This window comes from Carassius gibelio, chromosome A1 (assembly GCF_023724105.1).
Source record: "Carassius gibelio isolate Cgi1373 ecotype wild population from Czech Republic chromosome A1, carGib1.2-hapl.c, whole genome shotgun sequence".
NCBI classification, from domain to species: Eukaryota; Metazoa; Chordata; class Actinopteri; order Cypriniformes; family Cyprinidae; genus Carassius; species Carassius gibelio.
In genome coordinates this window covers 2,932,232-2,957,981 of record NC_068371.1, presented here as the reverse complement: position 1 = coordinate 2,957,981, position 25,750 = coordinate 2,932,232, and the positions used below count along the sequence as shown (strand labels likewise).

The following is a 25,750-nucleotide window of genomic DNA, read 5'->3' as shown; positions in this document are numbered from 1 at the left end:
AAGAAAAATCTATAATTTTGACCAATACAAGGTTTCTTCGCTATTGCTACAAATATCCCCCAGAGACATAAGACACACACACACACACACACACACACACACACACACACACACATATATATATATATATATATATATATATATATATATATATATATATATATATATATATATATATATTTATGCATCTATGTAAAGTATTGTGGAGTAAATGGTGCCACTTCCTTCAGAAAGCATACAAACCGGTGCCCCATTTGTTTTTAAAATCATTACTTATATATATATATATATGTGGAAATTATCATGATGGTAAACTGTCAATTTTTTCATGCACAAGACAGAAAGCTGCAGGGACCAAGCGCCATCTGGTGGAAGTTACACCGCAGACTATACGATTTAATAAAAATTTAACAGAACTGATCATTTGCCTTGATTTACAGTAAAATGACTAAAAGTGGTCAGACAACCGATACTGGTTTAAAAGACTGCAATGTATTGAGAAATGTATTGTAGGAGCATTGCAGTACCTCATGCATTGTGAGCAGGTAGTTCAGAATACTCTGCAGTTCGTCTTCCTTTACGCCGTTATCCTACATTTACACAAAACACAAGCATCACCTGAACTGCACTTCTCATGATGGAGATGATTTATTCAGATCGTATGCATGTTACGGTCATACTAGTGTACCTTCATGATAAGTTGTTTGACAAACAGCAGCAGGAACGCTCGGAGAGAGAGAACCTCCTTCTGATTTGGTCTTGGTCCATCTGATGCAAGATATCAACCAGAAAACACTCGTGTGAATAATACTCTATGGGCAAACATTTGTGATGATACTAATACATTTATTTGTTTTGTTTTTTGCGTCCCAAAGGAAATTCAGTTTAGAAATACCATTTTAGATTTTTTTTTTATAAATAAGAAAATTCGACTCGTTTATTGTAACCCTTATTTAATTTAGTGCGATCTGAATGAGACAAGCAATAAAGCAGTCTAATGTGGAAATTACACATAAGACAAATTGCTATGTTATTGCGGGACGGGATGTTTTCCCACAGCATCTTTTGTGCAAACCTGCAGTGCCCTATTTATCTGGAAATATATTTACAATGACAGTGTTTATAGATTATAAATAAGAATAAAATATTAAATGCATAAAGTTGCAACATCCTAGCAAAGACTCTAGACCACCAAATGAGTTATAACATCATGAGCTTAAACTATTATGCTATTAATATAATTTGCAACAAACGCATTCAAAATAACTCAGTTTTTAGCAATTTACAGAAATCATGTTTTTTCATTGTGTATTACAATTAACCTCAATCAAACTGCAGTTGGGTTATTTTGACTAGGTTAAAAACAAGCCTAACCCTAACAGCTAACATACGCAAAGAAAAAAACATGATAACATTGTAAAAAAAAAAAGGACGAAGTTGGATTAGTTCTACAGCAGACTGCTCTCTTACCGAGACCCTTGGGCGTGATTCCACTGCGGTCCAGTGGGTTTACAACCCAGTAGAAATACTTGAGAGTATGCATGACCTGCAGTACAGTCCCAACTCTGCGGATCGCGTTATAAATGTTGACGGTGCTGATGAATTCTGTGGCCAGGTAAGTGTAGAGAGCCAGCTGCACCTGTAGGGGGCAGCAAATCGGTTTAAACCACCAATGAAAAATCACGTTTGAGAGAACAAAGAATTGGTAAACCATTTAGCTAGCATGATGCAACAGCATTGGTTTGAGTACATGTTTCAGATACCTTAGCTGGGGCATAAATCCAGATGGTAGGGTTGAAGAGGATGTGGTCACACAGCTGTTTCAAGAGCAAAACTCCAGTAGGAAGGTTGCTAAGATAACGGGCGAAGGCAAGGATAATGTCCAGCACTGGTCGTGTCACGTGTACTTTGGAGGACTTAGAAGAAGATACAAACATAAAATCAGTTAATAAACTTGGTGACACAAAAAAATAAGAATAACAGACTGCTTCAAGCTGTCAGTTTCTGCAAGCTGTGTGACAGCAAACCTTGAGGTCCATCTCAGGTTTCTAATGTTTATAAGAACACCTGCGCTAATTGCTAATTTGATTGCTAACGACTCACTGCCCTAACAATCACAAGAGAATCCTTTCACTCTTTTTGTCTTAAAAAGTGCAGCATAGGACAATATTTCTCAAAGCAACTTGAATACATTTTACGGCCTTCAGACACATACTAAATCCATTTTTAGTCTTTCATATATTCTTTTATTTTTTAAGATTAAGGGTAATGACTTGATGTCACAACTTAAGGCAAGTTGAGATCTTAAGAGTCACTGTAGCCCGAGGTATAAAAAATTTCGTTGTTATAAAACAGATGAACGTGTGATTATGAATAATACTAGATGAACGGTATTATGCATTCTCGAGCATTACACGTTTTTATTTTTCTGTGTTACCCTGCAACTTCTGCAGGCATATGCTAGTATGCTTTAAAAGGGACCTATTATGATGTAATATTAATCTCAGATGTCCCCAGAATGTGTCTGTAAAGTTTCAGCTCAAAATACCCAACAGATAATTTTGAAATAAAGCAAAAAAAAAAAAAAGCATGCTGTTTTTTGGTCATGCATCTTTAAATGCAAATGAGCGGTTGCTCCCTGCCTCCTTTCTAGAACAGGGTTGTGCCTTTACAGCTGTACCTCGGATATTCTGCCAAAACAAAACGATAGGTTACTTGAATAACCCCAGGTCTCTGATAGCATTAAGTGAGGTGTCTGACTATGGGATACGCCCCTTCTATGTAAGGAAGGAGGTGTTCTGGTGAGAACCTGGGTTACACAAGTAACCTATCGTTTTCTTTCAAGCATACGTTTCCCACTATGGGATATCCTTACTCCCTTATTGCCGGATAGACGTCTCAAAGTCTTCTGCTAACTGAAGATAACTATCATAGGACTAGTTGAGTCATCGCTAAAGATTCAATGCTAAATACAGCACGTGGCTTGTTTTGAGACACTGCTTATGATTTATGGGGACTAAAAAAGGAGTGGGTGGATCATTATAGAGTAGCTGTGTACACACACTGCCAAAACACATTCATGATCAATTTTTATATAAAAAGTCTCCATTAAAAATGACTCCCTCACATGCATTTTAAGAGTATAAGCTTATTTCAAATACTAAAGAAGACCGTTTTCACTTTTCTTGTGTTTCAGGATTAGCAGGTCTTTGGATGCACATGTTCCACGTACTCAATGCACAACTTAATATTCATGTTCATATTCATGCACTTACCTTCTCCAGTGAGTAACCAATGACGAGAAAGCCCTTGCAGGCCAACACCTGCTCTTGCATAGCTACAGAGCCCTTCAACAGCTCCATCACGAATGACAGTAGTGTGCAACTGAGAGAAAAACAACATACAACAGGTCAGAGTCAGTGGAGTAGAACTAACAATATGATAATAACATTTAGACCTGATCTAGAATAAGAATTAGGTCAAATGAGGCGGGAAAAGATTTCAGTAAATGGTAAACTTTTATGGGCCTACTGTTTGGAAGTAGAGGCTTGAACATTCTGCAAAATATCTCTTTTGTGTTCTATGTAAAACAGTCATGCATTTTCACTAGTGCTGTCAATCGATTAAAAAAAATTAACTAATTAATCGCACAATTTTTTAAATTAATCGCGATTAATCGCAATTAAAAGACTGAAACTTTTTGGATATGTAAATGTAAAATGTAAATAATTAATGTAAACTCAAGATAAAGAAACTATTTAAATTCAAAATATGATTGTTTATTGGAATTTTTGTTTAACTTGTAACACAGATTTTCTCATGTAAACAACATACCTGCAATAAACCATCAATATCCTCCAAATTAACTGTTGGCTTGAAAGCCATATTTATTACAGAAATAAAAACACAGGCATGTAAGTACCATTTGAATTTCAAAACAATCAATGCCAATAAAAAACAAAAATGATTTCCATGTTGAATTCTAAGTAGACTGCAAAAAAATTCCAAAGTATAGTCATTGCCAGTGCTTTAAGTGGGCCGGTATACACCAGTACTCAGTACCGCCACTTCCAAATATAGCTCTTGAGCGTACCGCCACCTCTCCCTGCGCCCAGAACGTGCTTGTAGCGTACCGGTACGCTCATTTGGACATCTGTTTTAATAGAGGTTTTAATCTTTCACCTGCACTGCCGATTTTCAGAGCGCCCTTCACAATGCAAGCTTCCTAATTCATCCCACCCAGAGCAGAAACTACATTACCCATTCACCCTTAAGTTATACAAGTGAATAGCGCATGTGTCGCTTTTCCCACTGTTAAGTGTCAACAACTCAACGTGGCCGGAGAAGGTGTGTGAAACTCGTTGTGAGTTATACTAAAGCAAAATCTTGAGTATTTATTGTCTGATAAACATTAAAAACTGTCTGCGGAGGTTGAGTCGTCCTGCAGCCCCCGCTGGCTGCTCATTGGCTGCAGCATCTTTTTTCTAAGTTCTAAAAAAATACCGTAGACGGCAAGGCACAAATTTAGATATTCATTTATCTAATTAATCTATAGCCTATGCACAAAGACAATATGATCTTTTTGTCCCCTTTTTGTTTTAAAGCTTGATGAAGAAAGAGAGCGCAAGTTGCTGCAGCTGAGGAGGACAGTGATGCACGCGCACAGGAGTGATTGACAGTTCGCGGCACTGTGTACAAAAAATACTCCGCTACACAATTATTTCGTTATTTTCGTTTAAGCTTATTAACGTTAGCGTTACAGAAAGGTCTGATTTACGCACTGTTACAGTCATTGTTTTTTTTTTTTTTTTTTTAAACAATGACATTTGAGTTCATGATTTTAATGTTGCTGTTTCTTGTGGCAGACTGAATGAAGAGTAATGTTTCTTGTGGCAGATTGAAGAGTAATCCGGCAGAGTTTTATACTGAAACTTTCCGTCTAAAAGTCCTTCCTTGGTCTTATCCATATTTCTTTGCACGTTGAACACACATGGCCACAACTTGAAATAAAAAAAACTGCAACCGCGTTAATTGCGTTATTTTTTTTTACGCGTTAAATATTTCAAATTAATCGAATGCGTTAACGCGCTAATTTTGACAGCACTAATTTTCACTAGTGCAGATGATTTAATGAGCTATTTTGAAGCAAGTCAATAAAGCATTAAAATTATTACATTTAACATAATCTCACACTGCATGCAGTTGCTGACTAGCATGATGCACCGTCTTAATGGGTTTTTGTCTTATATTTATATCATATTATACAGTTTAGCATAAAACTAAACTTGTTTTTTTACCTTGATTATCTACACAATAACTGTACACTACATTTTAGACACAATGGGCCCTATTTAAACGATCTGAAACGCAAGTGTCAAAGCGCGAAGCGCAAGTAAGTTTGTGGGCGAGTCTCGGCGCTGTTGCTATTTTCCCGGCGGGATAAATGGCTCTTGCGCCCGGCGCAAATCTAAAATGGGTTGGTCTGAAGTAGCTTCATTATTCATAGGTGTGGTTTGGGCGTAACGTGAAATAAACCAATCAGAGCGTCATCCAACATTCCCTTTAAAAGCAGGTGTGCAAGTTCCATTATGGATTGCTATTATTATGGCGTATTTACCTGCCGCACGCCAGGAGCGGTTCACAGCCGAGGAGACTGATGTTCTTGTAAGAGCAGTGAAAGACAGAGAAGTTGTGTTGTATGGGGATGGGAGAAACCCACCCAAAATAGCGTCGGTTAAACAGGCGTGGGAGGAAATAGCCACAATTGTTTCATCGATTTTTTTTCCTGGTTCTTGACGGACAAACCAATTTGTCAGATGTCCTTATATACATATATGTATTGCCACTATTGGGCAAACAGGTCTGATCCTTAATTACTACAATTAGCCTGAATAATTTGTAAGCAAGATTTATGCCTATTTTTTCACATCTTCGTGACACACCACAATGATTTCCGTCATCTCATGTGTTAATATTTTTTTAGTGTAACAATTTATGAATCTTAATAAAAATCTGTGTAGATTACATGAGCAAAGTGTATGCGCGTTGTGCACGCTATATACATTAAGGTCAAACATGCGCCCTTAAAATAGCATAATGAACAGCGCGCAACGCGCCACTGACTTTAGACTAGGTTTTTTCTGGTCAGTGGCGCAATTGCTTAATGGAACAGCAAAATAGCACCAGGGATTGTTTGCGCCGGAACACGCCTCTTTTTTTGCGCTGATCCGCCCAGGGAGCGCAAGTTCATTCACTAGTTTAGCGACGTGCTTCTGTGGAGTGCAAAATAGGAATGACACATGCGTCGGTGTACAAAGTCAATTGCGCTGGGTGCAAGATAGGGCCCAATATTGTCAGTATTGTTGTTTTTGCTCAATTTTACCAAGAAACACTCAGCTGTTTCGTTACTGAATGAATCTTTTTTTGAACGAATCGAGTGAGCAAATGATTCAGTGATCCATTCATAAAGAGAGTCATTGAGTCAGTGACAAGAAGACCAAGTAAGACAGTGATTTGCCACCAACTATTAGAGGTTTTAGTTTCATATTTACAACCTATTAATGTCCATTAAAAACCCATTAACATCACATCATTGTTTATTCTATTCTAACTGTAGTGTAAATGTTGTTAAAAATAGCTGCTGTTACTGTCGTCAACACAATTAATCAAACTGGTCATTGCGATAATGTAAAAGAAAAAAAATCTTGATTTAGGCATTTGTTTTCCAGGTAACACTCATGTTAGTACTAGAGCCAATCATGGTTAAATATTTAACTTTGTATTGGCTCCTAGTCAATGGTATGTCTACACAAAGTAACACTGAGTAACACTACACACTCAACTCTAGAGGAAAAACCCTGTAGCCAAAAACAGATTAATGGTTTGTATACCATGAGAAAACATCTCCTTTAAATCTGTTGGGTTTAACAACTCGATGACAGACAACTTAACTTAATTTTCAGTTTTTCCTAGCAAAGCTACAACTGTGAAGAGTTCAATCGTTTTTTTTCCCACTGAGTATCCCTTTCCTAATTTTCATTTCACCCCCAAGCCGGAGTTGATGTGTTCTCACCAGACAGAGGAGTCCAACTCGTCACCGCTGTGCTGGAGGAAATCCAGCTGTGCAAACAAGGGGAAAAGGACCTGCACTCCTCCTATAGAATGGATGGCACTCTGAACCGCGTGTGTCACCACAGCTTTGACGTCCTGAGACATAGAAACGCCTGATGTTAGCTTTCTTTAGTCATTTTATGCAACATAATGGACCCTCTACATTAATACAATTCATAAATCTCTTTTATATTTCATAAATCTGTGCTTTGTATTCATGGGGGTTAATTAAACACAGAAAGAAAGCTGTGAGGTCCTTAGGTGCCTCTAAAAAGAGTGGTACTCTCCCAGACGGCACATCCATAAAATCAATTTCAGAGAGAACTGCTTCATCTGTTCAGCATCAGAAGTGAAGAAGCCTTTATTAACTGAAAAAAAGCTAAATTATTGTTCCTATAGAACAATTCTTCAGTTGAAAATGTTTTTGGAAATGTTCTTGCCAACACAATATTAATATAAAAATACCGTATTTTCCGGACTATAAGTCGCACTTTTTTTCATAGTTTGGCTGGTCCTGCGACTTATAGTCAGGTGTGACTTATTTATCAAAAGTAATTTGACATGAACCAAGAGAAACAAACTAAAAATGAATCAAGAGAAAACATTACGGTCTCCAGCCGCCAGAGAGCGCTCTATGCTGCTCACTGCTCCTGTAGTCTACACTGAAAACATAGAGCGCCCTCTCGTGGCTGTAGATGGTAATGTTTTCTCTTGGTTCTAAATAAATGCGACTTATAGTCCAGTGCCACTTATATGTTTTTTTCCTCATCATGACGTATTTTTGGACTGATGCGACTTATACTAAGGAGCGACTTATAGTCCAAAAAATATGGTAATAATAATTTCTTAGATTTTAATTAGCAATACAATAATAAAAGTGCTTTTGGTGTTAAACAACTGTGCACTGGAAAAAAAAATTATATTTAACTTTAAACACCATTGTGTCGCTTCCCAAACTATCAGGAGTCATTCTTGCAATTTCGACAAAACATAACTTAACTTTATCTTGATGAAATGCTTAAATTAGAAGAATTTGAATGCATCACACAAAACCAAATGCTTATGCTTGCAAGGCATTGAAACACATTGAACAACGCTAACATTTGTAAAATAACACTTTATTTTAAGGTTTCCAAGATGTTACATGCACTTGCTATTATAATAACAATTAATTATGCATGCTTACATGCAATTAACCCCTAAGCCAAACCCTACCCATAAAGTAAGTACATGTAGTTAATTGATTTTACTCGGTCCCTAAATGTATGATTACATTGTAAGAAGAATAACTTCAAAGTTAAGTGCATCTGACACGTTTATAAACTGGCCTAAAACTTTCTCACACTGGCACGGGCCATCAGACTGTCCATACTGTTGAGCTCTGGAGTCAAAAATTGATATTTAATAAATAAATGAATGTTAAAAAGCGTATAGACTCATTTGATGACACTGCGGACCAGATTAGATTAAGTGCTTTTAGAACTGGATGCAGCACAGGTGTGGGCCGTATTATGCATACTGTTTACCCATACTGTTTATGTTAATGAATGGTGAGCAGCTAGTTTCATTCGCCCACAGAGAGCGGTTCACCTGTAAGGGCAGCTGTGCTGGGATGGTGAACCAGGTGTGATGAAGAGCATACCTGCAGCATGAGGGCGTGTGGTGAGTGCACAAAGATGGAGGCATTGTTCTTGGGAGAGGACTCCAGACACAGCTGAGCATCAGTGGCTCGAGGATTATAGGCGAAGGCGATGCTGGCAGACAGCTTTCCATCGTACAGCAGCAGCTTATGATGCTCTGCAAACAGCAGGTCACTCTCTGCCCTGTGCTTAAAAGTGCCCTGGATCAGTCAGAGAGATGAGAAGAGATGCTGAGTAGAGCCATGCTGCACATTCTCAAGTGTGTGTGAGAAATTAATCTGATTCATCAAAGCACTTTTGCAAAAACAGATTGATTATGTGAATGAAAAACATTCCTGAAAGGTTCCAGCCAATTATCATATGGCTGCAAACATTTACATTTAGTATTTTACATTCATTTAGTATACATACAGAGTATTGTGTGTTTGAGATTTGACTACATTGATACCTCATGATTTTTACCAGTAACTTTCTTTTTAATCTATAATAATACACCATTTGGGGAAAAGAACGGATCGCACCTTATATCCAGGTCCCAGATGATAGATGGCTAATATCTGAGCAGCGCTGAGAGCTTCACTGAACAGATACACTGCCCCCATCTGACCACAGAACACACGGTTCGCGTCTGCCGTCTCTGATGAGCCCAGAAAACACTTGTCGAATGTCTGAGAAGAACAGGAGGAGAAAAGGTCAGTTTAGTTCAGTTTTTTGTTTCAATTCATCATAATGTTTTAAGTGTAGTACTGGTACACTACCATAGTCTCCCTACACAGTAAAAATACAGTAAAAACAGTAATAATGTGAAATATATTTACAATTTAAAATAACTGTTTTCTATGTGAATGTGTTGTAAAATATAATTTATTCCTGTGATGACAAAGCTGAATTTTCAGCTTCATTACTCCAGTCTTTAGTGTCGCATGATCCTTCAGAACTCATTAAATTATGCAGATGTACTGGACAATAAACATTTCTGATTATTGTGTGTGTGTGTGTGTGTGTGTGTGTGTGTGTGTGTGGAAACAGCGATACATTTTTTCAAGATTCTTTGATAAAGAGAAAGTTTAAAAGATGAAATAGAATCTTTTGTAACATTATAAATGTATTTTCTGTCACTTTTAATCGGTTTAATGCATCCTTCCTGAATAAAAGCATTCATTTCAAAGCGTACTGACTTTACCTATTACAGTCATTTTTTTAAGATGGCTTTTTAATGAGACTCATTGTTCACATGCATAAAATAAAACAGCATTAAACCGTATTAGTTTCACTTGTTAGTTCACGTGAATCAAGATGAGAAACCAGCGATTTCCTGTCACGAAATGTTGCTCTTTAAATGTTATAAATAGAAAGTGATTGCATCATTCTGAAACCTTTAGCAATAATGTCCATCTTTTGTAGAATTTCAAAAGAAAAACCTGTGTCTTGCACGCTCACTGGCCAATCGTATGGTTTTAATGCAAAGATATTTTTACATTCTGGATCTCACTGTTCATGAAAAGAACAACATTTGACTGAATAAATCACTTTTAATGTCATCACGTTTTTGAAAAATGTTAGCTTTTGCTATTGTTTTGCTATTGCTCTCCTGTTAATGCAGTTGTGTTTCATCCTTTAAAGTTTGTGGGTATTTTGGGATTTGTAGCTTCTAAAAAATATCGACAAGCTTTGAACTAAAACACTTCTGGAGAAAAAAAAGCAGGGCTTCGAGGTTAACGGCTGTCAAAAACCAGAACAATGAGAGATAACAGAGCTTTTGAAACTACTTACATCACTCGTGTTGACAAACCAGGTGATCTCACCATACGATGCCAGCTCTCCATTAACAAAGCAACTGATTTCACTGTTCTTCCAGCGATTATAGATATACACTATAGTCACCATATACCACTGTAGAAGAAAAAAAACAGCAATTATAAAAACATCAGTGTGTCTTTATTTAATATGAATATCATAAAAAGGTGAGAGCATTATAGCAGGGCTCCAAAACAAGATTATCCCCTGATAGGAATCCACTTTTATCATTCATCATTTAGCTCTCCAATGGTCATGACTTAACTTTGCAATTTCTAGTATTGCATCTTTCTCATGGCCATTTAATAATTAAGTTAAATCTATTTTTTGGCTCATTTTATCTGTAAAAGAAAACCTGCTTAATAATTATGCACACCTAAATATAAGGGTTTTTCCATTTCCATCTGTCATGAACAATTCTACATTATTTATAAATGATTAAAGACAAAATGATTAGCAGTTATTAAGATTTCAGGTAAAATGTGCTTGGAAATACAATATGATTAGAATATCAACGTGCATACAAGTAGAAAGCAGAATGAAATGCTAATAATCAAATTCAATAAGAATGTAAAAAATATTATGTTTCGTTAACATCTTATGTTAACTTTGACAGCCCAAACAATACATTTTTCCATCTTTTGCAGACACATTAGCACCCCCTTGTGGTTCCCTTGGGAGTCCTCGGACACTAGTTTGAAAAACCCTGGTCTATAGAAAACTCATCAGCAATCTTCTAATGCTAACTTCACTACAGCTATGGTCCATTTACACCCTCCAGCAACGGCCTCACCCAGATCTTCTTTAATTTCCATTAAATGGTGGGGAAAGCCAGTGAAGGTGCATCAGGAAAGACCTCTCCGGAGGGAAGGGAATGGACTCTAAATATAGGCCAAATCAACCCATGAAAGCTTTTTAAAGCACTTTTAAGCTTCTTGATATTAGAAATGTGAATTTGAGCAACATAAGTAGATTTTCCTTATATGCACACACACACACACACACACACACACATATATGGACGCCTGCCCGTTCCAGGAGGCATATGGGATCTGAGCAGGGAAGGGATTTGGTTTCTTCTTACAAATCCTCAGACTTGGCCTTAACACAAACCCTCCTTCTGATATCAAACTTGCCCTCCTTGTACACTTTAGAGTTACAGATGAAGAGTTAGGATTCATACCTTCTGGGGTTTGAAGTCGTATTTCACACAGTGCTGGAAGCCTTTGGCTTTGGACTTTAGAGAGGTGACAATCAGACATCCTCCCACAAAGTGTGCAGAATAGCCCAAACCTTTGCTTGTGCGGAAGCTAGGGATGAGGGGAAAACAGACCACAATTATTAAAATGTACATTTCAGAAGAGGGGTGCTCAAATTAATACAGCTTTACTCTTAAAGAAAAAGCAGCTACAGTTTTAACCCTTCGATGTATGAATTATTAAAACACAAAGAAGTCTAAATAAAAAAAACAATCATTCTCAATTGTTATGCTTCTATTGTATTCTGAGACACATATCCTGTCCGTTTTACATCAAGGTTTATAATACAATGTAAGCCATTGCCAATATTTTGTAGGTATTCAAAGAATATTTTCCATCCTTAATCTACAATGATATATATAAAGTGCTTAAGTGTTAGTTCAATCATTTTGCTCAAAACTCATAGTTTTGTTCCTCTTTAGTTGTTAATTAAATGATGACCTTTTTTAAATTTTTGAGTTTACTAACACTATTCTTGCGTATTACATGAAAGCATAATTTAAAGTAGTTTAAAAAAGAAAAAATACACAATAGAGCTAAATGGAAAAGCCAAAAGAAATGATTAGATAGATAGATAGATAGATAGATAGATAGATAGATAGATAGATAGATAGATAGATAGATAGATAGATAGATAGATAGATAGATAGATAGATAGATAGATAGATAGATAGATAGAAGTCCTGTAATGTAGAGTTGATCTCAGCCCAGTGAAGAGTGTAAATCCTACAGATATTTCTACAGGCTCAAAATAGTCAAAATAGCTTCATTTGCATGAACAAATTTTTTGACAGAAATTAATTAGAAGCTGAAAATAGGACGAGAAGGCTGTGAAAAGCTGCCCTTGAGAAGTGTAAACGCCAGAGAGAGAGAACGAGGGAAATATAGAGAATTTTCTTATTGTTCATCTAAACACCTACAGATACTTTAATTTATGGCACTTTACAGACAAACGAAACGGTCAGCTAATCTTCCTCTAGACAGCATAGAGGTGTTGTATTAAACAACACAGGGTTGTGTGTGACCCACCAGTACAGATAAGGCTTGTCTTTGTCCACGTTTATGTTATTGATGGGGTCCAAGCGCAGCCAGGTGTGGAAGGTGAAGCCGTTTTGGTACGGCCACTTTGCGATAGGTGGAAGTGCAATAGCCTGAAAACACAAAAACACAGTTTTTCCAGGTTTTCTTATTCTGTTTTAGATAAGCAGAGTATCATGCACTTGAACTGAAAGCAGTATCCTTGGAGGGATGTGTTTAAAACGGTTGTGTATGTTTGTAGCTGAAGACTTCCTGTCTTATTTGTGGGTTACAGATGAAAAATGAAGGCAACGCAGTATTATTTCCTCCTGAAACCAGCATCATATCTGTGCCGAGATAACATCTAAACAGCAAACAACATCCAATCAAAGTATTTCCTGAGAGGACTGCATTCATTTGGCGCTGTCTCGTGTGGACAACAGAAGAAGAGTCACATGTACAGTACTGTGCAAAAGATTTAGGACACTAGTATTTTCACCTACAGAAAATGGTTGTTATCCTGTAGTGTGTCAGTAGGAACTATCAGTTTACATTTCCAAACATGATTTTTGCCATTTATTGTAATAATCCGGTTAGATTTATATATATAAATATATATATATATATATATATATATATATATATATATATATATATATATATATATATATATATATATCAAACACGTGTAACAAATCAGAAAATATTACATAAACATTTGACTGCCGTCCTCTCCCAATGCACAGAATAATGTAAATAAGTCTATCCTGAAATATTTATTAGCTGTTTATCACAAATTTCTTTCAAAACTAGAAACTTGCTTACTTTGAGTTTAGCTCAATATGTGTTTTCCATCAACAAAACAAATTAGTTTAAAGTCCTAGAGTCTCATAATCCTAAAACATTTACATTTATGCATTTAACAGATGCTTTTATCCAGAGCGACTTACAGTGCATTCAGACTATAATTTCTTTGTTTTACCAGTATGTGTGTTACCTGGGAAAAAAGCAAAGCAAACTGAAACACATTCCTAAAAAAAAAAAAGTTTATCTTTTGAGTCTAAATGAGTCAAAATATTTTTGCAGAGATAATATTTAGTTGAAGATCTCATCCTATGAATACAAGGGTGATTATTCATTTTTAGGTCAGTTTTAAGTACTTGAAATGAAAAAAAAATAGTATATATATATATGTGTGTGTGTGTGTGTGTGTGTGTGTGTGTGTGTGTGTGTGTGTGTGTATACATACATAAACTTGTATTCAGCAAGAAAGCATTAGTCTTTTACATTGTTATTAAAATTTCATCAAATTCATCAGACTCCTGAATTTATTTAAAAAAATAAGCAGCACTACTGTTTTCAATTGTTATGATACTAGAAAGTTTCCTTGAGCATCAAATCAGCATATCAAAATGATTTCTGAAGAATAATGTGACACTGAAGACTCAAATATATATATATACTTTTAAAATCATTAATATGATAGTATTCACAACATTTCTGTTTTACTGTATTTTTTTTATCAAATAGATGCATTTAAATGGCTTCTTTAAAAAACTTTTTTGATTCCTTGAAATGAAATTGTTCAGGCAAAAAAAAATTTGTAATTGAAAAAAAAAAAAAAAAAGGTAGCAAAGTATAATTTCCAATAATTTATTATAGCAAGGAATATAAAATGTCTTGATTAGTCGAAAAGTGCAAAAGAAGAGAAATTCTGGCATGCAATTTTTAAATCACTAATTCAAAGATCACAATAAATGTTTCCACGGTGTGTAGAGTTTAAGGACAGTGCTGTTACACTGATGCTTGGGTCTCACCGCAGCACTCTTCCCTGGGAAGCTGAAAAAGGAATCTGGGCCATTTCTCTGAGCCATGCACTTCAGCACAGACAGCAGCTTCGCAGCATGAGGAGGCTAACGGATAAAAGAAAAAAGCAACAACATTAAGAACAAAAAATTAACTCGCAAGTTAAAAAATTTACTTATTTCTTGGAGATCACACAGAATTATGATTGAGTGCGAGGTGGAGAAGAGAGAGGTTTCTCCAATAGCAGATAAAGAGGAGAGGATCATTACCCATTGGCCTTGTTCTCCTTTCAGTTTACTGAAGAACAGCTTCAGCTCCTTCACTGTGATGCTGTAGCTGGCGAGCACACCCAGCATTTCCACCATCAGATCTGAAAAACACCACACATTCACACGCAAACATGAGGTCAGTGCTGCATTACAACTGGAGAGGAATTTATAAAAGGCTGAAATGTGACCTTGGATTTTCTTAAGTGTCAATTTTTCTAAATTGAGATGTAAACATGATCTGAAATCTGAATAAATAAGCTTTCCATTGATGTATGGTTTGTTAGGATATGACAATATTTGAAAATCTGGAATCTGAGAGTGCAAAAAAAAACTAAATATTAAGAAATCATCTTTAAAGTTGTCCAAATGAAGTCCTTAGCGATGCATATTACAACTCAAAAATTTAGTTTTGATATATAAACAATAGGAAATGTACAATATAACTTCATGCAACATGATCTTTACTTAATATCCAAATTAGTTTGCACTGTAAGTCGCTTTGGATAAAAGCCTCTGCTAAATGCATACATTGAATTTAATTTAATAAAAGAAAAATCGACAATTTTTGGCTATTGCTACAAATATCTCCCAGCGACTTAAGACTTAAGTGCTCCAGGGACACAATTCAGTTTATATCCTTGACTATTTACGATCAAAGCCAACATTAATTTAGTCAATAAAGATACTTGGATAAGAATATTGTTCGTGTTAATGTTAATGCAGGATCAGAGAAGTTTTGTCTGAGGATTCACATTAAAAGCCCCATCATAATCCAAAGACAAATAATGAATCACTAAAACTGTGCATGCACAATGTCAAGTGTTAAACAATTGCACAACCTATGCATTTTAAAACGGTATTGTTAGCATTGTCGCTATAAACAAATGCTGAATCTCTATTTGGAAAGCCTTGACAGTTTTGCTACGTGTCAGTGCTGCAGGGCACAGGAATACATTACATTTAAAAAAAAATATATTGCAATAATAAATAATTTTATTATATAGCACTGCATTAATTATACTATTATATGATTTCCAAAAATTTGTAATAAGAGTGCCACTTATTTCCAGAGTGCCATTTATTCTCACGCCTGTTTAACACACCTGCGATCATGGTGTCGACGCGGTCTATGCGCTGGAGCACCAGCTGGATGAGGCCGATATCTGTGCAGGCTTGCAGGTTTCTCAAGCTCTTCTTCAGGACGGCGGTGAACATACTCCACACCTCCGCCTGACAGGTGGAGTCACATTTATCCAGCAGCTCCACCATGCAGATGATGCTCTCCGTCTCCTGGATGATAAAGTTCATCTCCAGATCAAACTGTCCACCGACCAGCTGCACAGACACATTTAAACTTAGTCACAAATGGAGCCAAAGACAGAAAATATAATAATAATAAAGGGGTATCAGTCTGAGGACAATTGCAAATAGGATACAACAGCAAATAAACAAATCATATTAAGTGAAAATTAAAACACAAAAAAGTTAAATGGATGGGAGTAATTGCCAGAATATTTAGAGTTGCTCTTTATGTTGGCAACCTATTAACATAAGAGTCACATACTGCACATAGACAAAAGCCAGCAACCCTGCAACATCTTTTTGGTAGGGATGCATAAAGTCATTATAATCAGCCGATAAAGGCTTAGAATGTAAACATTGGCAACTTCTGCCTGAATGGTGATTAGATTAACTGTTTTGCAACACAGCATTTAATTTGAGAATGCAATTACATTTAAAAAATATCGGCATCTATTGCGCATCCCTACATTTAAGAATGCATAATTGGGTAATTGCATGTTTTTTTTAGGGATGCATCAGTCTATAATTTGTTGTACAATATTACAAAAATAAATCATTAAAAACTATAATCAACAATAATATTAATATACATTTTATTCAAATTATTTTTTTTTCTAATCTTTTATTACAGATTTAATATAACTTTGTGAATATAAGATTAAAGCATACCCCATATTTTACATGATTGGGCATTATAGGATCTCTATATTTGCAAACAACATAAATAATTCTGTAAATAATCCATGCACTTTATAAAACACAATAATTTATCAGCACTTAATAGCTGACGAGACCTTTTTACTACTGAACAGTTCTTCCAAAGCAATGCATATGTCAGGAGTAACATTGTTGAGGTGGACGCGGTCATCTCACAGTCATAAGTGTCTGAAGAGATTGCTGTTATTAGCCGATAGACAGGCCTTGACCACAATTTGACCAAGGACTGGAGTGAAGTATCCACAGCCTATTGGATAGAAACTGTCCCATTAAAATGAGTGAAGGTGGATTAAAGGAAAGGGACGAGAGTGTGTGTGTGTGTGGGGGGGGGGGTTCACTTTTCAGTCTACAGCAACAAAGGCTAAAAAGGCATTTTGTCCTGCTTTAAATTTGCATTCTATCAGAGGTGGATAACAGGAACCTACTTAATGTTTTTAACAGTCTAGCATAACATTACTGTAAAATATCTGTACTTTACTTAAGTTACTTTACCATATACTGTGATAAAATGTAAATGGTTCATGCAATTTTAATGTAAAATACAGTCAAGTGTATGGTTTTTTAAAGAAAGGATTATAAGTTACCAGGTAATTTCATTCCTAGAAGATTTGTAGTGTCTTTGTTTGTCTATACACAAGTGTCTGCCCTGTTTCATGGATAAGCGTCTTACAATTAACTTTTATTTATTGTATTTACTGTAATATATATTTATTTATCCATAATGATTATTTTCTTGGTCAGTCTCTGGCAATCACAACTGCTGAATTAATACTATAAATTCTAGCTGACATGATTGTAAGTTTGGATAAAGTCTGTGGTTTATTCATAACGAAACCTCATCTCTTGCTGTGGTTTCTTGTTCATCTTCTTGTTATAATTTTATCGAGTAACACTGACCTGTGTAGTGTACTTTCACAATTACAAAATAGAGAACATTAATATTTTATTAGCCAAAGATAAAAAAGGGAAAATATTCACTAAAAACGAACCTCTCATCTGAGAAAATGTACAAAAAAGTGCCTCCTAGATAGGGCTGGGCGATATGGAGCAAAAAATATATCTCGATATATTTTGCTATATCTCGATATGCGATATATATCTCGATATCTTTACAGGAAAAATAACCCCCCTAAAACTACTGCAAAAACAAATATGCCAAATATTACATGTTTAGGGCCCTATGAAACGTTTTATTTTTTTTCTTCACCATATGCTTTATTGTTACCTAATTCTGTGTTTTAGCATGTGTAATTATTTAAATGCATAAAAACAACTTAATTAGTTTAAAAAAATCTTAAAATAGCCTTATGTGAAATTTTTTCCCTTCAGAAATTCTGTGTATTTACATTTTTCTGGTTGTCAAATGAAGGCATAAAACATTTATTTAATTTATCTTTTAATTATTTAAAATTAAGCAAACTTTATTTTTTGGTAAACAAAGGGGATTTACTATTAAAAATAAAACATGGAAGAAATGTTGTGTGATTATCATTTTATCATTTTAATAATAGTAGTAGTGGGCTATGTACATTCTGCTGAACAATAGTAAAATATTTCTGCCAAATACTTTTATTTTGACGGGTTTACCTTTACAGTTCTGTGTATGTGATACTACAGTCTATGATGTGATATGAGCTAGTTTTACTCAAATCAAATGGTCAGATGCTCATGAAGTGACTCTCGGTTCAGTTCTGGAGATGTTCCTCATGTGTTCACATCTTTATCAGTGAGAGGAAAGACGCTGAAATCAGCGCGAGCATCACGCGCTTCTGTGTGTTTAATGAATGAAGACGCGCTTCTGCGCCATTCGTTAACACAGACACGCAGAACATGCAGGATTCATATTTAAATAGACTTTTCTGGGTTAATATTTGCAGATATTAGTCTATATTGCGATTTGATTTAAGTGCATGACCTACTTTTGATAATTCATTCAAAATTTAACCAATTCCGTGACATTCCGCGTTAAACTGTAAATACCGTTTTTATGACTGGATTCCGTCCGCGTTTTCTGCATCGCGGAAATCATTGGGCCCTACGTTAGACATATGCCTTCTGTTCGTCCTACGCCTTAAAACCAAAGTATCTCCATATAATGGAGCCAGTTGTCCTTTTGTTTTTAGACTTTGTTTTTTAGACTAGTTCTATACACGCGAAGGGAGTGGGGACAAAAGCAAGGAGGCGGGGGCGAGCGAGCGGGGGCGAGCACAGCACAGAGAAGGCAAAGAAGCAAAGTGGCGGAATCAGAATTAAATATAAACAACATATCGATATATACGATATGTCAAAATCCATATCGTGTTTAAAAAATATCTCGATATATTTTAAATATCGAGATATCGCCCACCCCTACTCCTAGATTTAGATTACAAATACAGCCTTTATTGCAGATAAAATAAAATAAAAAACAAGACATACCTGCAAAAATCATTCATTAATTTAATTGAGTTGCAGTCATCCACATATTATACAGCGGTGAGAGAGGAAACAAATGAGACCAAATGTACTTATTTTACCTGCAAAATAATAAATACTTTTTTGCTGAAGTGCTTTGTCCAGTTGTTATTCAAAATGTTGTTTTGTTTTTGTTTTTTTGGATTGTTTGAACTTCAGAAATTGACAACCTTTTTCTCAGTGTCAGGGTATTTTTCTTTCATTGTCCCTATGAAAATTAACAGGCAACTACTGTAATGGAAATTCATAGCCTACTATATTTTCCTATTAGTAATATTAATTAATTTGTCTTTGAATAAAGTTGTTCACTTTTACTTTATCATTCTCCGTGCCCTTCTGGGGAAGGTGGGTGGCTCATGCTTTGAAAACAGCGTTTCTATATCTTTCTGTAGCTCTTTATCAGCAATGATCAGAGACCACAGAGGATTTATCAGGGTTTCTTTCCCATATCTGTTTTTCTCACACTCTGTTTCTAACTCAAAGACTCTTCACAAGCTGATGATGCAGTCACCAGATCCCTCGGAGGCAAACCGAGCCCTGCGTTTCACCTCTGAGGACCCAGTGAATTAATAATGGGTGAACAGCTCTTGGTCCAGGGCTGACAATAACAAGAGCTTTTCTCCATGGCGAGGCAACTACACCAGGGACAACCACGCATACACTTTACATGCAGCTGCTGGTTGCTGGCTAACATCTTATTTTAGCACTAAACAAATGACGTTTATCCAGAGGAAGACATAAGCTCATAAAGCAGTGTTGTTTAATATTGAAAGTCAAGCTTTTAAACTAACAGAACACGCTTACGTAGCATTTCACAGAAGACAATGATGCATTAACTTAAGGTCGTATTGATACCATCATCATGCTCTCTTTATTTTGTGTGGTTTTGAAGAAAGCAAATTTATGAGAATATCTTTTTAGGCTGAAAATATAAGGGCATAATCTCTAACATACACCACACAACTGCCAGAGAAGCATTTACATTTTTAATATTTGCAAGTCTAATGAGTTTAACGTTCAAGTTCCTGCCTTTTTTTTCCCCTAAAACACGAGTGTAAGCTTGATCAGCTTCCCCTGAAGTAAATATGTACTTCCTGCTGTTTTCTAATAGTGATTTATGATGAAATAAAGAAAAGAAAGCCCATCACGGATCAGAACAAAGTGTTGCATCTTTAATCGGATCTACAAAGTGTGAAAATTATTCTAAAAAAGCATTTTATATGAAATGAAGAGACTAATGATCTGACTGGACTGGCTACATTAACATTCGTTCCTGAACACTGCATTCTCATTTCATTTTAAACAAACATTCAAACACACACAATCAGAAATGCACCAGCTGATCTAATGGATTAAATTCTGCTAATTCTCTAAATGACTATGAATAAAGATGATGATTACTTCAATTGACTGATTCTAGTTCAGTAAATGGTAGCAGTGCTACCTTCCTTTTGCGCTCTCTTTTAGTTCACTTTCTAGACACTGGCATTAGTTACAGTGACATCAGCCTGCAGCACTACTAATCGGTCAGTGGGACTTATCCTGGTTGGTCAACCAAGCATATTAAGAGTCAGCCAACTGAGCAAATTCAAAGTACAATGTTTTTTTGTTTTTTTTAAGTTACTCAGCAACTTTAGCAGTCTTTAATGTCTCTTCTTATACTTTTCCTGAGCACAAGAAAAAATCATGCTTGAAAGTGGTAAAATGTCATGCTTTTGTTACTGTAGGGGAGAGCAGGGGCGAAAGTAGCATTTTTCAGAAAAACTTCATTTTAAAAGATAATGTTGTATACAGAGATATATTTCTGCTGTGGCCAGTAACTCAGAAGTGTGGTCTGACAATACCAGGTGGTGTTTTGTAGAAATGTAGAAAGACTTCAGTATAATTTCACTTTGAACATAAGTTGCACATTGTTATTTCAACCCCATTGGTTGGGATGAAAGTAACACACAGGTGGATTAAAAAAGTAACACAACAATATAAGCTAGATTTTTTTCTGTTAGTCTGTTAGTCTTTAGTTTATCTTTTCAAAAAAATTATTAAATTGCATTTTCATATTTTCATTTTAAATTTAAGTTTAAGTTTCATCAGATGTCTTAAAACCTGACTGTATTTTTTTATTGTAAATTTCAATTTCAATTATAATAATAAAAAAATTCTACAGAATGCACTATATAAAATTGTAACCACATTAGCATAATAAAAATACTCTAAACATAATGTAACAGTAGGCCTATTTATGTTTCCATCCAGTTGTTTTTATGCATGAATTAAAAATGTGCATTAAAACATCTGGAAACACTGCAAATTCACAGGTGGAGGTGTAAAGGCTAAGATATGGCTAAAACCTAAATATAAATGTGACGTAGCAGCTGCCCAGAGAGAGATGTTCCTCTATGTCCAGAAACACCCTCTCAAAAACATCTGGATAAAACCAGACCTCTGTCTGTCTTTCTGACCCTCACTCAGACATATTCTTTTGGTATAATATGACATTAACATTTGTAAGACACAGAAATTCACAATATAGCTTGCACTGGAACAAAATAAATAATTTGTGTGACTGTAGCGGGACAAAAGTAACAACTGTTACTTTCGTCCCGACAGGAACTCCTGACATTTAAACTCGATTTAATTTTATATTAAAAAAAACTTGAAAATGCAAACATTAGGATGTGTTAAAGCACTAAATAACCTGTAGATTGATCATTACTTTGACACATGAAACAAGAAAAACAACACGACTAATAAAATTACCGCTTCAATAATTTACTTTTTGTACTCGAAAACAGTTTTATGGACCTAACTTCGGGAAACGATGAGGAAATTGATGTGATATTTCTCAGCTCCGTCAAGGATTGCATGCTGAACATGCACCTCAAAAAATGAAAATGTAAAAACTACTTGAAATTTACATTTTGTACATAGAAATGTACATGTAGTCCTTCCTCCCGTCTCTTATTACTGTGTGTATCAAAAAAAATTTCAAAAAATTTTTTTACAAAATCAATGCATATTTCACAATGTTCACTAGTTACAAACCAATCAGCTGTTTGGTCAAAGCTAGACCTCAGCAACAGTGGTGTATTTCTGTTTCATACCTTATTACGTTACCTTATTAAGCTACCATTGCAGTTTAAAAAAAAAACAAGAACACATCCTGTGTGAACGGTTCCTAACTTATTCTGTGCCGTCAGCTCTCAATAACTGTGGTTTGAAGAGCAACATTGTCTGCAAAAACATGACGATGGCACATCAAGCATGAATCGTGAATTTCAATGCGGGTCATGATTACTTGCATCATATTATCTGTTTTTTAACTCACTGCACTAAAATAATGTTTACAACGTATTTTTCATCTATACACATTTATACATTTGATTTCTTTAATAATTTCCCCATAGCCAGCACCATGCCTTTTAATGTCCTGCTACTTTTGAAACAGATGTGCATTCCTTTAGGATTTCTGTAATCACTGTTCATTCCTCAGATGAGTCGATGGGCTGGCTTTCTTCTAATCATTACTCAGGCTGGCCCTGCTATCAAGCTGCTCATCGTTTGCACTGATAGGAGTAATGTTTAAGTCTGTATTTAATAGTCACTATCTAATACAGCAATCGGCCTCCGGTCTCTGTGAGGCTGTTAAATGAAGCATCCGAGTGGAAGCGGAAAACAGCCAACAGGAAACTTTTCTCATTAGCAGGGCGTAGACAAACACACACACGTCCGATTTATAGGAAAGGAAGGGTTTTTACATGCCTCTATATAGCTCTACAATTTTCATTTTTAATAGTTTATTGTGATTTATAATGTTTGCAAGTATGAGTCGATGAAGAACTAGATCAGTAGCGCATGTGGAGCTAAAAATAGCATTTCAAGAATGCAGAGGACAGCAGCAAGGAGCTTGTATAAATAGCACATAAGCCGAACACAAACACACACACATCAGGGACAAGGCCATATTAGGGCCAGAGAGAGGCACTGAATGAAGGCAAGTCCACCCAATTAGAAACAAATACTAATAATTTGAAAATATTGGGGTTTTTTTCTGTCAAAGGCAATGTAATTGATGTTCACATACAGCAGAATCCATCATTAAATATCCATTGTGCCACATTGATAATTGGGCAAAGCTGCATTGTTTTCTCTCAGTTTTATAGAGAGAATATCTCTCACAGTTACAATGCCGTGCAAGATATGAGAAACCACAGTGTGAAAACTTTCAGTGGAAAAGCTGTTGGTTCATCAGTTCTGCTTTAAATTCATGAAATATTTGCCCGGCTAAAAAAAAACCCTGCAGAATAAAAGATTCATTGTGTGAGGTTTTTAGCATCCAAACACACACTACTATGACAATCGTAACCACACAGGGACAGAGCTGCAGTTTCCACCCCATGACACAACTCAAACAAGAAACAAAGACAACAGCAGTGTAAATAAGACAGTAAACAGTAAAACTGTGAACAGTGGTTAAGCATGGTTCACTGGTGCAGCGGTGCAAGCTGTGAACCACAGTTCTGCTTTTAACACCACTGATACTTACTAATATTAATATAAAAATTAGTTGTACAGGTTATTGTTGGAAATCAATAATCTATTGATTATTTCCTGATTAGTCAGTTAATCATTTGGTTAACTTGTACCTCAGCCAATGTTTTATTAATCAGTTTGCAGATGATGTGGTTGTGAGTCCTGAAATATTGGGGTCAGTTTGGTTATTGGTTGCAGCTGTCACACTCATTAAAACCAAAATGCTTTATGAACACAAGTGTATTGAGCACAAAATCTGACAGCCATATTAACCAAATCATAGTTAAACTAGAAAACTCTTCATATGAAGCATCTGATCTTTTCTGAAGCCGTGTAACTGCTCTTCAATACACAAAACACATCAATTTGCAACCAGTTAACGTCGCACACAAACTATTTCTTTTCAGCCAAATCAGAAAGTGATCAGATATTTTGAAGTGGCAAGCATCGCTAGAATTCATTTAAGTTTCTACAGTTTCATTCAAAGACTTGTGTAATGCTAAATATAATGCATCAGAAAGTTGTTCTGTTTAAGATGAACACATTGCTCGAACACAATGCATTGTCTTGCTATGGTTGGAATTTCTGACATTTCCCATGATTACAACGAGCTCTATTGTTTGGTGGAGATGGTTCGCTCGGTTTCTATTTCCTGAGATAGAGAGAGTGCTGTTGCTACAGTTTACTTTATCCCAAGAGTCATGTAAGCAGGTACCACAGCTGGCTGCTGTTTTAATCACCGATGCACCACAGTCACCCGCCTAAAAGATGCTTGGAGCATTGCTACTGCAGGCACTGATGTGATTTTAACTGCACAAATTGAAACCATGATTTAAAAGTCTGCAGTTTCATAAAAAAAATACAGTTTGTATGTGATGCATGCTTCAAAGCATAAAGGCTCCCCTTTGTTCTGTGTTACTGCATGTACGCATGGGGCTCGTGATACAGCGTTTTCAGAAGCCCCAGAGCAGATCACATGCTCCACACTTTGAGTTTTTGAAGCTTGAAAAGTCCCTTCGCTTCATGTCTGCAATGTGGTTCGTTTTTTTAACATGCATTGGGACCACAAAGCGCTTCAGTTTCACTTTATTTTCGCATCTGAGTTCTTCCAAACATTTTTGTGACAAAAAGCACTGTGGTGTTTGTGGTGTTCACAGCATTTCCTCACATTAGTGAAGAGAAGCTGATTAAAAACAACACAGAGAAGCTCAAAAGGTCATTCATAATTTTTCCAAAATGCTAAAAAATAGACTAGAGGACTGAAAGTTAAGAAGTTTTAGACAAATAGTTTACTTTTGCAATATGATATTTAAAAGAAGGTGAAGTTTTGTGAATGTAATATAAATTATTTTTTTTCTAAAATGCATGTGTACATAATGTATTATTAACAATTTAATATAAAATTGTATATTTGAAAGTGCTAAATTGACTGATAATTGTATGTTGCAATGTTTAATATGAAACTAAATGTAATTTAGTTATATTAGATGTGTCTGTTGCGCACTTGAACAACTGCATAAAAAACAACACCTGACTAATTAAACTGGATAATAATGCCAGAGTCTCAAAACCTTTTCATTGCCTTAATTTTATTCTAATTTCTTTAAGTGTTGTAGTGATGCGCAACGACTGGTGGGTAAATTTCTTTTCTTACTTCATGTGAAGTGTTCCCTTAATCCCTATGGCATTCGTAGTGCCCTTCAAAATGTTGCAGCTTCCTTTATACGTATACTATTTATTTCCTGCTAGTACTAGTCTTTTATCTTCTTTTTTAAAGCATTAAATAATAGCCAGAAAAAAATATAGATTTTTTTAATCTTTCTTGACTCATGAGGCGACATATTAGCGT

At 35.6% G+C, this 25,750-nt stretch overlaps 1 protein-coding gene across 4 annotated transcripts in view; it reads right to left on the bottom strand.

The window, feature by feature from the left end:
- The window catches only part of LOC127954165 (lipopolysaccharide-responsive and beige-like anchor protein), a 147,831-nt gene that overhangs the window by 109,349 nt on the left and 12,732 nt on the right, over positions 1 to 25,750 (bottom strand). For all 4 annotated transcript variants that reach the window (XM_052553389.1, XM_052553375.1, XM_052553382.1 and 1 more), the window contains exons 2-15: positions 16,002 to 16,233; positions 14,899 to 14,999; positions 14,641 to 14,736; positions 12,836 to 12,957; positions 11,731 to 11,857; positions 10,524 to 10,643; positions 9,272 to 9,418; positions 8,753 to 8,950; positions 7,073 to 7,206; positions 3,276 to 3,384; positions 1,764 to 1,916; positions 1,471 to 1,639; positions 689 to 768; positions 528 to 590 (exon numbers count right to left, since the gene is read on the bottom strand). In XM_052553389.1, the coding sequence (XP_052409349.1) occupies positions 528 to 590; positions 689 to 768; positions 1,471 to 1,639; positions 1,764 to 1,916; positions 3,276 to 3,384; positions 7,073 to 7,206; positions 8,753 to 8,950; positions 9,272 to 9,418; positions 10,524 to 10,643; positions 11,731 to 11,857; positions 12,836 to 12,957; positions 14,641 to 14,736; positions 14,899 to 14,999; positions 16,002 to 16,233 (1,851 nt within the window). The remainder of the gene's footprint in view (positions 1 to 527; positions 591 to 688; positions 769 to 1,470; positions 1,640 to 1,763; positions 1,917 to 3,275; positions 3,385 to 7,072; positions 7,207 to 8,752; positions 8,951 to 9,271; positions 9,419 to 10,523; positions 10,644 to 11,730; positions 11,858 to 12,835; positions 12,958 to 14,640; positions 14,737 to 14,898; positions 15,000 to 16,001; positions 16,234 to 25,750) is intronic.